Raw genomic sequence first — 18,776 nt, 5'->3', positions numbered from 1 at the left:
TCTCAGGTCTGACGAAACATTGGAGAGAATTAAACTTTGTTTCTATTGGCTGGGAACAAACAAGAAGATCCACCAGTTTTGTAATTCCTGTCTATAATGTCAAGTATAGAAAATTCCTCAGAGGGACTGTGCTTTTCTCACTTGCTTGCCTTTAATTAGAATTCCATTTGAGTGGATTATTGTGGATATAGTGGGACCACTTGAGCCTTTAGCATAGTGTCATAAATATATTATGGCTCTTGTGGATTATGCAACCTGATATCTCAAGTCTATTTCTCTAAGGCTAGCCAATTCCAAAAAAATCGCATGGGAATTAATGGAAACTTTGTTTGTGTCGGCATCCCTAAAGAAGTCCTTATGGACCAAGGATTGCTTTTTCATTTTGCATACAATCAGACACTCAAAGAAATGCTACATGAGGCAGTCAGTGAGGATGGGAGGTAATGGGATCACGTACTCCCCTTCATCGTTTTTGCATATTGGAAAGTCATACAAGCCTTCACAGGGTTCCCCCCTTGTGATTTATTGTACAGATGACAATCATAGTTGTCCATAGTCTATTGGATATTGTGATAAAAGGGTGTGAGAATGAGGTAATATATCACACAGCAGGCCCGGCCTTAGGCATAGGCGAAATAGGCGACCGCCTAGGGCCCTGGCCCGCCCCTCCCCTCGCATGTTTAAATCACGTGGGCCAGCGGGGGCGTGTCCGCGTGGGCGGCTGTCTATAAAAGCGGAGCGGCTTGAGTCAAGATCTCTATGGTTCGAACGTTCACATCAGTGAATCAGCCCTCATCATCATTCGTTGAAGAAGAAAGAAGAAGTCAAGATCTCATAAATCCTTCCACCTCGCAGCTAACTACTCCGGGGGCGAAAAAGGGACGCAGGGTGATTACCTTGTAACGTTACAAGAAAACGTCTCCTTGGTCTAATTTTCACGCATTTCGCAGAGCTTCCAGGGGGGCCCCATAATACCTAAGACCGGGACTGCACACAGTTACTCGAAAGATTAAAAAAAAAAATCAACTGACTCTAAAAGAGAATATAGAACAAGTACAGTCAGCACTGTCCCACATATATGACTGTGGCTGGACAACCTATGAGTTCAATCCTGGAGATCTGAATCAGGGTTCTAATCCCCACCTCTCACAATAAATTGTTGGCTCATTGGCAAGAGCTATACTCAATTAAAGAAAAAAGGGGTGGTTGATTACTTGGTGAAACAATCAAATCTTTGGCCAGCTGAGAGAATCTATCATCTCAATTTACTGAAACTTTGGAAGAAATGGAAACCTTGGACACTCTAGCTCCCTTAAATCACAAATTGTTAGTTTTTCCCAGTCTTCTTGGTATAATTATAATCTCTGCTCCATGAAATCCCAGAGACACCAACATGAGAGTTTCTACAAGAAAACTGGATTTAAGATACATTGTGAGGCATTCAAAGCACACCAATCAGCTTACATAAATGCACTCATCTCTGCATTAAAATTCTATAAAAACCCCAATGTTTTATTCTCTATCTTTATCAAATCTCATCATAAATCAGCCACTTTCGTCAGTCCTGAACTTTGTTCAAAATTGTTTAGTTTTTTTGATTGGAATTAAATAAAGCAAACTGTGGTAATGCTGTTAAACCTGAAGTTTATAAATAAAATTCAAATTTCCTTCCTTTAATAAGCAAGTTACTTGTTTCTCCACTTTTATTGTAAACAATCTTAACCTCCTACTTCACTTATAAAACAATGTCTACTTGTATTTTGTTCTGTCATAACAAATATAATTAATAATTCCCAATCTTCATGATTGGTACCTACAGTACTGAATTGTTAGACCAATCCTGAAGAATGCTGGACTAAATCCAAATTGTTTAGCTAATTACTGATCCATTTCTTGACTTCCATTTCTTTGCAAAGTTCTGGAACATGCTGTGGTTACACCACTGCAGGCTCACACACACTTACTGTAAATGCTTTATTTCTACCACTCCAGTCTGGATTTTGTTCTCGTCACAGCATAGAGACAGCTCTAGTAAAGGTGACTAATGATCTGATAATGACTGCTGACTCAGGGGCTATGGGCATACTTGTTTTGTTGGACCTCAGTGCTGCTTTTGACATAATCTGTCATACAATAGAGCTTTAATGTTTGCGGTCACTACTATGTATTAGTGGAACTGTTCTTGATTGCTTTAGATATTTTTATCAGACAAACAGTAGTTTGTTGTATTGGAACCTCATAATTCTCCAGTGGCCCATGTTTATTCTGGGTGTCACACAAGGCTCGGTTTCAGGGGGCTCTATTAATTTAATATTTACCTGCTTCCTTTATGTCATACATCTCCTGCATATGGTCAGACTATCACTGCTATGTTAATAATACCTATATATATATATATATATATATATATATATATATATATATATATATATATATATATATATATAGTAATAAATAAGAGTCTTCTCAAAATAGAAAAAGATTTGGGGATTGTCCCCATATATTGTCGTTCAGACAAAATGAAATAAGGATGATTCAAAATGACTTTTCAGTACAAAGTGAATGCAATACTGTAACAAAATGGCGATTATATAACAAATGGGATGATGGGAGAGGAAATGGTTGGCAGGAAGTGACGATTGGAGGCGGGATCACAGAACCAACGTCATCATGAGTAGACTGGAGTAGTTGAGTGTGGAACCGGAAGTGACGTCATCAGATTGGAACCGGAAGTGACGTCATCACGGCCATTTTGGAACTGAATATGGATGTGTTTATTTTTCTTCCAGTTTTCTGTAGGTAGAAAGAGATTCAGGTAAGTACCACGTGATAAACCCTTGTCTTGCGAGATTTCACTCACCTTTAGGCTCTTTGACTGCCTCCAACTCGCACGTGTGTGACATGACCCCCCCCCTCAGCCCAGACCCATCCGGTCGGGCGATCTGCACCGAGAGGTTGTGAACCCGGGAGAGAGCATCAGCGTTGGCCTGCAAGGAACCCCTACGATAAGTAACGCTAAAACGGTACGGTTGAAGATCCAAAAACCACCTAGTGACACGAGGATTCGACTCCCGATGAAGGGACATACACTGTAAAGCGGCATGGTCCATCACCAGAGTAAATTCCCGCCCCAATAGGTAGTACCTCAATGATGTGATAGCCCACTTAATCGCTAGGGCCTCTCGCTCCACCGCAGCATACTTCGTCTCACAGTCCACCAGTTTCCGGCTCAGATACATAACGGGGTGTTCAGCACCCTCAACACATTGGCTCAACACGGCACCCAGTCCTGTGGTCGATGCATCGGTCTGGAGAACAAAAGGAAGAGAAAAGTCAGGAGATTTCAATACAGGTGATGACGTAAGGGCCAATTTTAAGTCACTAAATGCTTTATCTACTGTATCATCCCATACTACTTTTATAGGTGCCCGTTTCTTTGTCAAATTAGATAAGGGTGCAGTAATTTCTGAGAAATGTGGCACAAAGCGACGATAGTAACCAGCTAATCCCAAAAATGCTTGTACTTGCCGCTTATTTATCGGACGGGGCCAATTTATGATGGCATCAATTTTAAGACATTTTGGTTTCACGACACCTCCCCCCACTAGATAGCCCAAATATTTGGCTTCTCTCAATCCAAAGAAACATTTCTTTCGATTAATACGAAGCCCTGCTGCTGCCAGTGTGGAAAGTACCATTTTCCTTCCATGTGCTGGAATAGATGACAACGTCATCTAGGTAGGCGGCACAATAGGAATTGTGGGGCCGTAGCAGTGTGTCTACCAGACGTTGGAAAGTAGCTGGCGCCCCGTGCAAACCAAAAGGAAGGACCCGGTATTGCCAATGTCCGCTGGGAGTGCTAAATGCGTTTTTTTCTTTTGCAGAATCCGTTAAAGGAATTTGCCAATACCCTTTCGTCACGTTTCGCCGAAAAGTACGTGGGATTAACAACAAAGCCCGCACTTCACCCTCGTGTTCTGCCACTCTATATAATAAATCATTTTTAATTACAAATAACGGCATCGGTGGCATGGGATCTAGGGTTGTATAACCCTCGGTAAATACTACTGCATTTCTAGCATTATTTAATGAACCGTCATTCCATTGTTCTCTTTTGAATGACGATGAAGTTAATCGGAATTGTGTCGTTAAGTTTTGTATTGGATCTCTTTCGAGTTCAATGGGAGGGGCTATTGTCTCTACGCCTTCTGCGTCGACTGTATCAGCTCCCGCAAAGGACGATGGGACATCAAAACTTTCACACTGGGTACCCGTATGGATCCGTGCTACTGAGGGACACGGCGTGGAGGCAGTCGGAGCATTATTCTCCATCACTATGCCCAAATTCTTATTAGATGCAGTTACATTATTAACGCTGTTAATTTTATTCCAATCTTGTTTTATTCCAAAGGGGGATCGGGTAATACCGCCATAGCCATACTGGTTATTTTATGATCTACCGATATTACATACCTGGCTGTTTTGTAATATTTAATATCCCCATGTATACATTTTAGACTAGTTTTCCCTTTAGTCCACTGTTGCGGTAATACGTAACGGGTAGCAACAATGGAAATGTTACTCCCGGAGTCAAACATTGCCCTTACCTTTCTGCTATTTATAATAACTGCACCTGTATATGGAAGAGACAGAGGGTTAGTCACTGTGGCACAGTACCTTTCTCCCCTTACTACCGAGCAATCCATCGGTTCGTAGGCACAGTTCAGGGACAGATGTCCAATCTCCCCGCACTTGAAACAGCAAGGGGACTGGCAGATCTGTCCCTTCTACGAACGGCAGGTTCGGGAGTTTGTCAGGGGGGCTCAGGGACTGCCCCACGTATCTGTTGGGTTCGGCGAGAAGTCCGTTCCGACCGCCCCGATTTACAGGCCACCCAATGACGCTCTGCTATTTTTATCAAGGTGTCCATATCTTCGAAATTATGCTTCCGGACTTGTTGGGCTATGTGGTCAGGGAGGGCATGTACGAATGTCTCGCACGCAAGGAGCTCAGCCATTTTGTGGAAGGAGTTGATGTAGGGCCATAGCCAGCGACACACCTTTCCCCAGGCTTCAAAGCCCTGAGTTCTTAACGGCCTTTAAGGATCAAATTGCCACTCCCTCCACTTTCTCGCCTGTTGTTCCGGTGAACTGCTGTAGCGTTTGTACACCAATTGAGAGCATCATAATCGGCCACCTGCTCCTCGGTTAAGTCGTAATAGGCCCTCTGCGCCGTTCCCTTCAAATAGGGAGCCAGTAGGTACGCCCACTCCGACCTCGGCCAAGCGTTCCGCTTAGCGGTACGTTCGAATATCAGAAAATAAGACTTGATGTCATCTGATTCAGTCAAGGGGGTTAACTGAATTGGCTGTGACCGAGCCACCTCCGTCCGTACATCAGCACGGGAACGAGCCTCGGTTTCGGCTAATTGGGTCCTGGTTTCCCCCATCTGAATCTTCAGAGTTTGTAGATCTCCCATAATCGTACTCGGTACAGTATTAAGGTCCTGTTCTTCGCTCATGATGAACAAGTATCCTGCCGACTACGCCAATTGTAATAAATAAGAGTCTTCTCAAAATAGAAAAAGATTTGGGGATTGTCCCCATATATTGTCGTCCAGACAAAATGAAATAAGGATGATTCAAAATGACTTTTCAGTACAAAGTGAATGCAATACTGTAACAATATGGTGTTTATATAACAGATGGGATGATGGGAGAGGAAATGGTTGGCAGGAAGTGACGATTGGAGGCGGGATCACGGAACCAACATCATCATGAGTAGACTGGAGTAGTTGAGTGTGGAACCGGAAGTGACGTCATCAGATTGGAACCGGAAGTGACGTCATCGTGGCCATTTTGAAACTGAATATGGATGTGTTTATTTTTCTTCCAGTTTTCTGTAGGTAGAAAGAGATTCAGATAAGTACCACGTGATAAACCCTTGTCTCGCAAGATTTCACTCACCTTTAGGCTCTTTGACTGCCTCCAACTCGCACGTGTGTGACAACATATATATATATATATATATATATATATATATATATATAATTTCTTTCCATCTCCTGCTCTTATTGCTTGTCTAAATGATGTTGTTATGGCTGACATACACTTTTTTAATTTAACAGTGAAAAAACTGAAATACTTTTTATGGTGAATAAGTCTCTGTTGGCTAAGATGGACCAATTTGCATTATTAGATAATATCCCTGTTCAGGTTTCAGCTGTAGTTAGAAATCTAAGTGTTACATTTGATTCCTTTCTGTTATTTGTTCCATATGTTAATAACTGAAGTTAAAAATGTTGTTTTATCACGTAAGGAATTTAGCCCAACTTCAACTATCTTTGAACTAGGCAGATACGGAATGCTTAGCCCTTACTTTTATTACATCTCGGATAGACTACTGTAATTCCTTATTGCATGGTCTTCCAAATCTGTTCTTAATAAAATGCAGTACATTCAGACCTGTGCTGCTAGGGTTCTCATTTACACCACGCTCTTAGAACTTGGTACGCCAACTTTGAAGGAATTGCACTGGCTCCGAATTAAATCTTGTATTATTTACAAAATACTTCTGTTAACTTACAAAGCCTTAAATAATCAATTTCCATCTTATCTTTCTGATCTTCTACAACTGTATGTTCATGCTCAACAACTCAGATCATCTCAAATTGGTCCTCTGCTTACCAGTCCTAGGACTACGAAGGGCACAATGGGTGTCTCTGCTCCACCCTTGTGGAATGCATTTTCTCAGAAACTCAGAGGTCAAGTCACTACCAGTTTTTAAAAATAAATTAAACCTTATCTCTTGTATAATCCTTTGTATAATTCTGTTTTGGTGTCACTGGTAACTTTTCATGTGTTTTTTAACTATTTGTATTATGCTTTGTACCACATTCTTGGGCTCATATTATTAGTTAAATTTTGGTCCTGATTTGAAATCCCACCAGAGATTGGAGCTGGAAGCAGCCATCCTATCTGCCCAAGTAGTGGTGAATGGAAAGCCAGGTCGGACTTCTCTAATTGCACATGACCTTTATACCAACTGAGGCTGATTTTCAGAGAATGCCCATAAAACCCCCAGAGGGAAAAAGAGTAGAACCGGTGCTTGAAATTAAATGAATGTGTGTTATTGAGTAAAGATTTAGTACCTGCTCTAGTTCCATCATCTTAGTACCCACGCCAGACTGTAGGTGGTGAATTTGCAATGTCTTCCTTTCCACAACCATTTAAATTTATGGTTGTAAACCATCGATGCTCCCTTCACACCACCAATATGCTCTTTCTTGTGTGTATGACCTCTCGATTTGGGCACCTGACTCAAATGATCTGGGCTCAGGGTGGGGGTCTTATGTTACATATGTGCAATTTGGAGACAACATTGGGGTCTTCTATCAGTAGTTCCACCCCAAACCAAAACTTACTACCTCTCCTGTCTTTTTACCCTCAGTCCTAAAAATTGACAGCATGAGGAACTATGAAGTCACTTCCTGCTCTGGGAACTTGAACATGCTTCTTCTATCTAGAAAACCCTAAGTAGCCCTAAGTATATCGTCATCACTGAAAATCGGCAATCAACAGTTTCACTTAACTGCAAAGATTGACATTCAACTTTTCAAACCTTATTTTCCATCCAATTATATGGAATTTACTTTTGTGGTGTTCCAAATCTTAGTTATCTGAGTTACCTGGCTTTCCCCAAGAAATTTACAAGTCAATGAGCTTCCCTTATTGTGAAATCGACTCAGTAGCTGAGTTAGAAGTTGTATGTAACTAATTAAGTACTTTCTGTATATAATATTTGTATTTTTTAACCAAGTTGTGTAGTAGTTAAGGAACTGGACCTAGGACTTTAAACCCTGAGACTGTGGGTTCAAATACTAAAACTGTGTGACCATAAGCAAGTCATTTCATCTGCCTAAGGTCCAGATGAAAAAAACAAACAAAATAAAATTAACAAATTGTATCGTAAATGTTGTAAGTTGCTCTGGATAAAGGCATCAGTCAAATAATTAGTAATAATATTATTAATTCGCTGGAACAGCTTACTCTTGAACATGCTATACACAATTGTCCATGAGTAGAACATTTCTGCAGTAGAGGAATTCCTGCTTTTCCTAGTAACTAGGCTTTGTTGATAGTCATTGCAAAGCACAATTTTACCAGAAACTATTCTTTTGAATTGAATAATCTGAAGGAATCATTTGAAATTTTAGTATATATTATTATCATTATTAGTTGTTTGTATTTTCATTTGTTTACATGTTCTCCTTTTAAAGTTCACAGATATAAATATATTTACAAAGAATTTTGGAGAGTGTTTCCCCATTCAAAATAAGCAAATGTTGAATGTGAGTGAGTTTAATCTCCCAGTAAAATCAGTGAAGGACTGAATTGGAGGTAAAAATTCCTGTTTAATACTGCCCCAGCAGATTACTTGGGTCATCTGTTCATACTTGTAAGGTTATATTGAGCCGATCACTGTAGAAAAGATCTGCACCTGGCCAAGGCAGAAGGCAGCCTCAGTGAATTGCACTAAGTAGTTCCATTGGACTAAGTGGAGAGTGAGTGGAAACCGCTCTGACATGAAGGTGTGGGTTGTACCTTATCAATGAGCCACATAGATGAGACACTTTGTGTGATATGTGTGGCTTCCTAGTTGTTGGACTTTTTTTTATCCTTGTCACAGAATCAGATCACCACAGAAGATGCTTTCTCATTGTCACTAACTTAATTCATCACAGGGTCTCTTTGACCCAGAGACCATCACTGTGTGAAACACTTTGTGATCCACCAAGGAAGCATCTGATTAAAGACGGCAGAATTAATAGGTCATTCAAAGGAGGAGTGTAGATTTTTTTTTTTGTAAAAAAAGGAAAAGGTCAAAGATTTTATTATAGATCATATTGGACCATAAACATATGAGCCCAGAGAGAAATTGCAGGTGTAGTCGAGATAGTCAGATTGTATGTACTCTTTGTATTTATAAAGGTTTTCTTCCAATTTACATAAATCAGGAAATTGAAGAGGAGTTTAACTGTAGCAGTGCTTATGAATTTGATACATACAGAGGTTGATTCGAAACCAAGGGGGATTGGTTAAAAAATCACTTAAAATGATCTGAATGCGCAACTGAGTCATGCAAGAAAGGAGAGAGTGCAGAGAGTGAATAAGAAAAATTGAGAGGACTTATGAAAAGAATGAGGCGTAAGAATAAAAGGTGTAAAATATTTAAATGCTTTAAACATGTTAAAAGAATGCTTTGTGTATTTGAAAATGTTATACTGTGTCTAAGGAATGACATGCAAATGGGACTTCTTTGTCTGAAATGAACTACTATTAAACTGAATGTTCAAACTGTATGCTGAAAATATATTGTGCACACAAATTTAGAAATATTTTATATAAATTTCCAGAGCTCTGAGTTAATTTGGGCTAAAATGAGTTTTGAATATATGTAATATTTGGCAAAATCAAAACATCTCCACTTTTGTTAATATAAATATTTATAAATATGCAAAACATTTTCCTTCAGACCCAGATCAAGTCTTTTTTTAATTACAAAGTATAACTGATACAATTTTTTTGAAGAATAAAATGCTGCTGATATGTGTGTGATGTTGAGGATACTGTTATGCTTTTGGAAAATACAGAATGTATATTGAGCACAGACATAGTGTGTGTGTATGTGCGTGTGTATGTGTGTGTGAGTGTGCGTGTGTGTGTGTGTGTGTGTGTGTGTGTGTGTGTGTGTGTGTATAATTGTGTGTGTCAGCTAAATTAATAAATAGGTTTTAAATGTCAAGGTGAATATATATGTTACGTATATTGTTTTAAATACTTTACATGAGTTGTTAGGTAATTTCAATTAGGGTGGCAAGGTGGCGCACTGGTTAGCACTGCTGCCCAGCAACAGGAAATGACTGTTCAGACTTGTACGTTCTGTGTGTGGAGTGAAATAAATGTAACCATGGGAGACAAGAGTATGTAAATGCTTTAAATACCAGATGATTAATAACAATAATAATAATAATAATAATAAAAGCTAACTGAGTTCAAATGTGTTAAAAAGACATTAATCAAAAACATTCACACCCCTTTGCCTTCTCTTTTCTTTTGATGTTGTTTCTCATCTCTGGAAATATTTGTATTATATGTAGGAGAAACATTCGGCTCTATGTTGTTATTTTAATGGGGTCAATTTCTGAGGTCCTTACTGACTGATTTCATCTTGCTCCGCATTTCCTCTAAACATAAAATAATATTAGCAAAATGAACACAAGTGTCAATATGGGGGGAGTTTATTTAGATGTTTTATAGTAAATTAATTTTACAGTAATTTTAGTTTTTAAAATTATATTTCATAACAGCAAAGGTTATGTTCCATACAATACATCAATATAATGTGGGATGCGTAACAGAGGCATGCCTAATCACACATGGTGATTTAAAATATGTTCCCTCAGTGTTGTTATAGTTGTGAATACTGTGCACTTTTTATTTTATGCACTTTGAGATGTTCCTGGGTCAAATGTGTGCAAGTTGTTTATTTTGTTTCAAAAGGAAACAATGTTATTTCTAATAGCCTACTACTGTGCACTATTTTGTTTTATGCACTTTGTGATCAGATAGGTTAGATATGTAGCCTAGGTCAGTTTTTTTTTCATTTGTAAGTGGAAAAAATAGTGGCTACCTCAGATTCTGTTAATTCAGCTATTTTTGTATGCACCTTTTGCTCTGCAAACTGACCAAAGTTAAAAGAGAAACAATGAATAAACCTTATGTTTTTCAATAAATTTGTTTGTGTTGGTTTTAAAATTTGTCATTACGAGCTGCTTTGCCGCTAAAATGACTGGCCCAGCTAACCTTCTTGGTTTGACAATCTGGCCCAACTGAATTTGTAATTGAATAGCCCTGCCCTAGGCTATAAGAAGATTGCCAACACCCTGAAACTGAGCTGCAGCATGGTGGCCAAGACCATATAATGGTTTAACAGGACAGGTTCCATTCAGAACAGGCCTTGCCATGGTCAACCAAAGACGTTCAGTGCATGTGCTCAGCGTCATATCCAGAGGTTGTCTTTTGAAAATAGATGTATGAGTGCTGCCAGTATTGCTGCATAGGTTGAAGGGGTGGGGGGTCAGCCTGTCAGTGCTCAAACCATACGCCGCACACTGCATCAAATTGGTCTGCAAGGCTGTCGTCCCAGAAGGAAGCCTCTTCTAAAGATGATGCACAAGAAAGCCCGTAAACAGTTTGCTGAAGACAAGCAGACTAAGGACATGGATTACTGAAACCATGTCCTGTGGTCTGATGAGACCAAGATAAACTTATTTGGTTCAGATGGTGTCAAGCGTGTGTGGCGGCAACCAGGTGAGGTGTACAAACACCAGTGTGTCTTGCGGTCAAGCATGGTGGTGGGAGTGTCATGGTTTGGGGCTGCATGAGTGCTGCTGGCACTGGGGAGCTACAGTTCATTGAGGGAACCATGCATGCTAACATGTACTGTGACATACTGAAGCAGCAGGGCAGTACTCCAACATGATAACGACCCCAAACACATCTCCAAGATGACCACTGCTTTGCTAAAGAAACTGAGGGTAAAGGTGCTGGACTGGCCAAGCATGTCTCCAGACCTAAATTTTATTGAGCATCTGTGGGGGATCCTCAATCAGAAGGTGGAGGAGCGCAAGGTCTCCAACATCCACCAGCTCTGTGATGTCGTCATGGAGGAGTGGAAGAGGATTCTAGTGGCAACCTGTGAAGCGCTAGTGAACTCCATGCCCAAGAGAGTTAAGTAATGAACACCGTTAAAGTAGAACATTGACTGGTTGATAAATGGCCTATAGCCAGGCATGTTGAGTCTTTGTATGTTTGAATATATTCTTGGAGATAAGTAAGTCTCTTGGAGTACTAGGGAAAGCATACTGTGCATGTGTTATTCATCTGGTATTTGTGTGGGTTAAAGTGCTAAGGAATAACGTGCATGTGTATACGTCTTTCATACAGTACTTTTGTGGTTAGGGTCTATGTGTATGCATATATCTATGTATGTGTGTGTTAATCTTAAAGTGCGACAATAGTCCAACCTGGTAGCGAACTTGATGAGTACACTTAACCTTAAAGAAAATAGGTAAAGGGTAAGTGGAGAGAAATAACATGATAATACAAATGGGAACTTGTTCATTGTGTTTACCACCTGCAGAATTGGTTTTTGGCCATTAAAAACAAATTAGCCACAAGACAAGCAGTGACTGGATAAAATGACCAACTGTTTTGCTTCTAGCATTATATTTGATAAAGGGTACCCCAACGAAACAGGTCTAACACCTTATGAAATATTATTTTTGGGATTCATAAATAACTTTCATAAATTACGGATGAAGTATTGACTAATATGGAACCAATCTTTAATTCTTTGCAACCGCAGATAATATCTGCTTTTCTCAGCATATTGAAAATAACAGGACTTGAATCTGAACCTGGAGACTGAGCTGCAACAAAGGTCTGCAAAGAAACACATTTTCTAATTCCAAGGAGAAACTAGCCATACCAGAGACAGGATCAAGTCATGGACCAGGCCATTGACCAATTGACTACTGGACAACGTACTCAAATTCCAGTCCAAGTTGATCACAACTCAACTATTCTAGTGACGCTTGACTACGAATGATCATCGTGGGTCCTGAACCATAGATGACATCTGTCCATATTGGATCAAGAGTTTCAGATATTGATATCCCTTTGCTTTGGGGTATTGGACTCTAAGACCCGACACTTTTACTTCGCAAGACTGTCACTCCACTTTAACTATGCTTATGTCCTGTAGGCAGGTCTATTGTTGGGTCTGTTCTTTCTTTTTCCTCCTTGAATTGAACACTCTTGACTTTGTTTCTGTACACTTGTTTAGTCACGCCCTGATATCTCTTTTTTGCAGCAACTTTTTTCAAAGCAGATTTGAACCATGGAGTTCTGGAAGGCATATGAGGAATGGCTAATCATCTGTAAGCACAGCAAAGCAAATTAACTCTTTTCATAAGCAACATGTATTTATTGAAAAATTGTAACTGCTATTTTATTAATGAAAATACTGCACGATTATTATGAATTTAAATTGTTTAGGATTTAACCTATATACCAATTGGGATAATATAATTGAATAGCTGCGGTGGGCTGGCGCCCTGCCTGGGGTTTGTTTCCTGCCTTGCGCCCTGTGTTGGCTGGGATTGGCTCCAGCAGACCCCCATGACCCTGTAGTTAGGATATAACGGGTTGGATAATGGATGGATAGATGGATAATATAATTGAATAGCTGAAGTGGGCTGGTGTCCTGCCCGGGGTTTGTTTCCTGCCTTGCGCCCTGTGTTGGCTGGAATTGGCTGCAGCAGACCCCCGTGACCCTGAAGTTAAGATATAGTGGGTTGGATAATGACTGACTGACTGAATAATTGAATAGTTTAACAAATGTGATTAGCATAACACGGCCAGCACTTAGAGTAAAAGTAATGTGCAAGAGTAAACATTTTTGGATAGATGTTTTAAATAGTTCTGTTGATCCTTGGTGAGAATAGACCAATCACCTATAAGGATTAATGCCTGTATGTAATTTGGACTGTTAATCAGAATTTAACAAATGATTACTAACACTTACATTAAATTAGCAATTATCATAGTAACACTTGAAGCATTACCAGTTAAAAGTCAGTCCAATTTAATTTGGCTTGACATGAGTCAGTGGCTTGCAGTAATGAGAATAGTGCTGATGTCTTCCAAAGGGAGGATTGACACCAATTTTTGGCAAGACAACTGTTTGCTTTATGCAGCAAAGGTAATGACCAAATAAGACCACAGCTGGATGCAAATAGGGGCAACTTTGTGGATGACAGCATGAGGATGCAAGTGTGGATGTTTATATTAGAATTCCATCTCTGGTTGTTGTTGTACATATCATTGGCACCATAAGCTACAGACATTTGAAGTTTTTCAGGTAAATACTTGTGCTGTCTGTGTCTCCACCAAATAATCTGATTATAGAACATATATTGCTAAATATATATTCGTAAGTTAACATAATGAAGAAAATGTACTCTGATACATGTTATTGTTTGACTTTGATTTTCCATGTTCACGGTTATTGTTTTTGGGTCTTTTACTTCTTTTTAGCCCTAAATGGGGTACATGTTTAGTAAACACATGTTTTATACAGATTAGAAAGAGAGTTAAAGTGGGAAACTAGACCTTATATTTTTATTGGGACTTTAAGAAGTCCCAAAGGAGGGGAATATATAAATTTTTTTGTTAATATATAATCTTTCACAGTATATTACAAGTATATACTTAAATTAAGTTGTAAAAATGAATAATTAAAACATAAGGAACAGGACTGAAGGTAACTAAAGGGTTAACTAAACATGGCTTAAAGCTTGGGCACATAAATGCAAATGTATATGACAGTCAGTGGAGTAGCTTGTAGGGAACCCCTTAAATTTAAGCTGACAGCATTGGCCCCAGCTTATCTTTGACCTGAGGACACCATTTTCACCTCTAATTCTCTCTACCTCCCATTTGCATCAAGCAAAGCAAGACCTACTCTCACAGCCACAGCACATGGTACCGTCATTAAAGCTTTAAAGCACTTGCTAATCTTTGAGCTTTGGTAAACTTTCCTCTTTTTCACAACTCACTATAGACACCAAATGTGTTCATGTCTATTTTTTCTTGTCCAGGACATTGCCCCTTAGTCAGTCATCCATCCACCATATTGGTTAGGTCTTTTGTTCATGTGGTTCATTAATTGCTTCTGTTTTTCCCCTTGTTTGCCTAAAGCTTCATCTCAGAGGAGTACATAGCATGTATGTTAGCGTAACACTAAGAAAAATTGACCAAAAAAAATAAAAACATGCATCAGCTATTTTTTCTTTTTATACCATTTCCAAATTTCAGTCAAATCAGTCAAGCATTTTTGAGATTTTAAGGTATTTTGCTTTATAGTACGTTTTCTTAACCCCTACGTATTTATATATAAAATTGTCCTTACTTAGTGGATACTCACTGGCTTAGATGTACCACCCTGCCAATTTTCAGCTTTTTACCTAAACATACACACACACACATATATGTATACTTATATAAGCAGTGAAAGTAACAAGAGAATGTTAATCCTTAAGTGTGATATACAGTATATCAAGTAGCTGCATAAACTATATTTTGTTAAAAGAATTGTTTTTCTGAAAGACTTTCCAGTGTACATGTTGCTGATAAACAGATGAGGCTTCTGTCTAGATTAAAAGCCATAAAAATGATTTTTTCTCAGAATACCAACTTATCTCAGAGTATGTAATTATGATTAAGTAACAATAAATATTGCAGTCAATTCATTACTTAAAACTGTTTCAGAAAAATCTCTTCTTTATTGTTTATAGCCAGCTAAAGCATATGCTCACCTGTACAGTGCTAAGCAACACTCCAGAAACAAGAAATGGAAGCCAGGAGGTGCCAAAGTGCCACAAGGTAAACCATGCTGCAATATCCAGAAGGATGATGTGAACCAGCATTAGAAAGAAGAACAACTTGTTTGGTTTCAGTAACCCTGCCTGTTCAACATACACCCGCAGTTCCTGAAAATCTTCTATCACAGCCAACTGTAATGTTTAACACAACACAGAAATTAAATCCAGATAATACACAATGTATTTCACTGTACATGTAAATAAACACTTTGTTTCTAACAGCATTAATGAAAAACAACTGAACTATTCAGGAAAGGTCAAGTCAATAAAACATTGTATCTTTCTTTTATGAACAATCATGCCATGGGGCATTACTATTAAAGACGTTTGTGTTTTTCTTTAAATTAATTGACCTGCTCAGGGTCATACTCTGAATCAGTAGTAGTGGATACAATTACCATTTTGCTTTAGTGCATGGTCCTGAAATTTATCCATAGATAGAATGCAAAAGGTATTCAGGAATGTAAGAAAGCATTATATTAACAGGCACATTTATAATAAATCGTGATCCAGACATAATGCTAAATGTAGTGGTGTGGTTTTATAGATGTTGCACTGCACCTCTGTAACTAAACACTTACACTCTTGCCAGGTTCATTACTGGGCTCTTCTGGGGCCAGTTCTCCAATCTGAAGTGGCTTTAGGTAACGGCCTACAACTTGCTTGTCCAAATGAAATGCAGTAAATGCATCCTGGAAATAACAGGAAAAAAATGAAGTTATCTGAATAAATGTATATAAAAAAAGCTTTACAGTAGGTGGTGATCTTATATTTGACTCAGAATGATCTCAAGTAGGTCAAAACATATACAAATAGATGTGTTTATTAAATATAAAAGCACATAAAGGATCAATAGCTGCATTTCCATTAACCTACTTTTTTGTTCAACATACAGTATATAGAAAAAATACAAATCATCTAAACTTGGTTTAAGCAACCTTATGTCTGTCAACCGATATTAAAATATGTAAAATAATACAGTGAGGAAAATAAGTATTGAACATGTCAACATTTTCAATGTTGTCATGTAAATATATTTCTGATTAGCCGTACCTCGCGGATTTGCCCGCGTAGAAGTGAAACAGTACAGTGAGGAGGGCCCTGCCTGGCTCCCTACTCCTGACATCACATTTCCCCCTCCCTTGGCCCGCTGCCTCTGTCTCAGATTAGCGTGAATATATTGCTCCTGCAAGTGAGGTATGATTCTTAGGGAGATACGAGAAGTTGCAAAATCAACCAGAATGTTCAAGTAAATTACAGAAAAAAACCTCACCTAAATATGTTAAGTAGTTCTCTCGTGAAAAGCACACAGACATTGGATTTTACATATATAGAGATGGGGATATTGACATGAAATTTTCACCAGATGTTGGTAACAACCCAAGTAATCCACACATACAAAGAAATCAAAACAAATAAGTCCATAAATTATGTGTAATAAAGTGGAATGACAGAGAGAAGAAGTATTGAACACATGAAGAAAAGGAGGTGCAAAAAGGCATGGAGAGCCAAGAAACCAGCTGAAATCTGCCAGTATTTAGAAAGAAATTCTGCCCCTATCAATACAAATTAATATCAGCTGGTTTAGTCCTAATTGATGGCCTATAAAAAAGGTTCTCATTACCAAGATGTCATACAAGAAGCATCTCATGATGGGTAAAAGCAAAGAGCTCTCTCAAGACCTTCACAACCTTATTGTTGCAAAACATACTGATGACACTAGTTACAAGTGTATTTCTAAACTTCTGAATGTTCCAGTGAGCTCTGTTGGGGCCATAATCTGGAATTGGAAAGAACATAATTTTACCATAAACTGGTCACAGCCAGGTGCTCCTCACAAGATTTATGACAGAGGAGTCAAAAGAATAATCAGAAGAGTTGTCCAAAAGTCAAGGACCACTCGCAGATAGCTTCAAAAAGACCTGGAATTAGCAGGTACAGTTGTTTCAAAGAAAAAAAAGAAAACAATAAGTAATGCACTCAACCGCCAAGGCCTCTATGCACACTCACTGTGCAAGATTCCACTGCTGAAGAAAAACCATGTTGAAGCTCATATAAAGTTTGCTGCAATATTTAGACAAGCCAATGAAATACTGGGAGATTATAGTCTGGTCAAGTGACCAAAATTGAACTCTTTGGATGTCATTGCACACGCCATGTTTGAAGGAGAAATGGCATTGCACATCACCCCAAAAACACCATACCTACAGCGAAGTTTGGAGGAAGGAACATCATGGTGAGGGGGGGCTGTTTTTCAACATATGGTACTGGCAGACTTTATATAATTGAAAGAAGGATGAATAGAGAAATGTACCGGGACATTCTTGATAAGAATCTGCTGCCATGTACCAGTAGATGAAATAAAAGATGCTGAAGATGAAATGGGGGTGGACATTTCAGCAAGACAATGATCCCAAACACATGGCCAAGGAAACTGTCAATTGTTTTAAAGAAAGAAAATAAACCTGCTAGAATGCCCAGTCAATCACCTGACTTGAATGCAATGGAAAATCTATGGAAAGAACTGAAGATCAGAGTTCATAGAAGAGGGAGCCCCCAGAACCTTCAAGATTTGAAGACAGTTTGTGTGGTAGAATGGGCCAAAATCACACCTGAGCAATGCATACAACTAGTTTCTCCATACAGGAGGCATCTTGAAGCTGTCATTACCAACAAAGGCTTTTCTACCAAGTATTAAATAAATTTCAGTAATTGTGTTCAATACTTATTTCCTGTGTCATTACACTTTATTGCACATAACTAAATTTATGGACTTATTTGTTTTGATTTGTTTCTACGAGTGAGGTCCCAAAAATAACAAGTTTTTTTTTAAATCATATATTACATTTCCAAAATGCAATCACCCTCAATATACTCTCCCTGAGACAATATACCATTGTCCTACCACTTTTTCCATCATTCAAATCTGTTCTGGGCGGCACAGTAGCACAGTGGTAGCACTGCTGCCTCGCAGTAAGGAGACCTGGGTTTGTTTCTCGGGTCCTCCCTATGTCTGTGTGGATTTCCTCCGGGTGCTCTGGTTTCCTCCCACAGTCCAAAGACATGCAGGTTAGGTGCATTGGCAATCCTAAATTGTCCCTGGTGTGTGGGTGTATGTGTGCCCTGCCCAGGATTTGTTCCTGCCTTATACCCTGTGTTGGCTGGGATTGGCTCCAGCAGGCCCCAGTGACCCTGTGTTATGGTAAAAAGCAGGTTGGATGATGGATGGATGGAAATCTGTTCTGTCCTCTTGCAAAGTGATAGCCTTC

At 39.0% G+C, this 18,776-nt stretch overlaps 1 protein-coding gene across 1 annotated transcript in view; it reads right to left on the bottom strand.

The window, feature by feature from the left end:
• The window catches only part of LOC120535962 (acyl-CoA (8-3)-desaturase-like), a 290,759-nt gene that overhangs the window by 154,484 nt on the left and 117,499 nt on the right, over nucleotides 1-18,776 (bottom strand). Inside the window, exons 3-4 of the mRNA XM_039764207.1 lie at nucleotides 16,089-16,199; nucleotides 15,442-15,639 (exon numbers count right to left, since the gene is read on the bottom strand). Of these exons, the coding sequence (XP_039620141.1) occupies nucleotides 15,442-15,639; nucleotides 16,089-16,199 (309 nt within the window). The remainder of the gene's footprint in view (nucleotides 1-15,441; nucleotides 15,640-16,088; nucleotides 16,200-18,776) is intronic.

The sequence above is a fragment of the Polypterus senegalus genome, chromosome 1 (assembly GCF_016835505.1).
Source record: "Polypterus senegalus isolate Bchr_013 chromosome 1, ASM1683550v1, whole genome shotgun sequence".
NCBI lineage: Eukaryota > Metazoa > Chordata > Cladistia > Polypteriformes > Polypteridae > Polypterus > Polypterus senegalus.
This window is presented reverse-complemented; position numbering and strand designations above follow the sequence as displayed.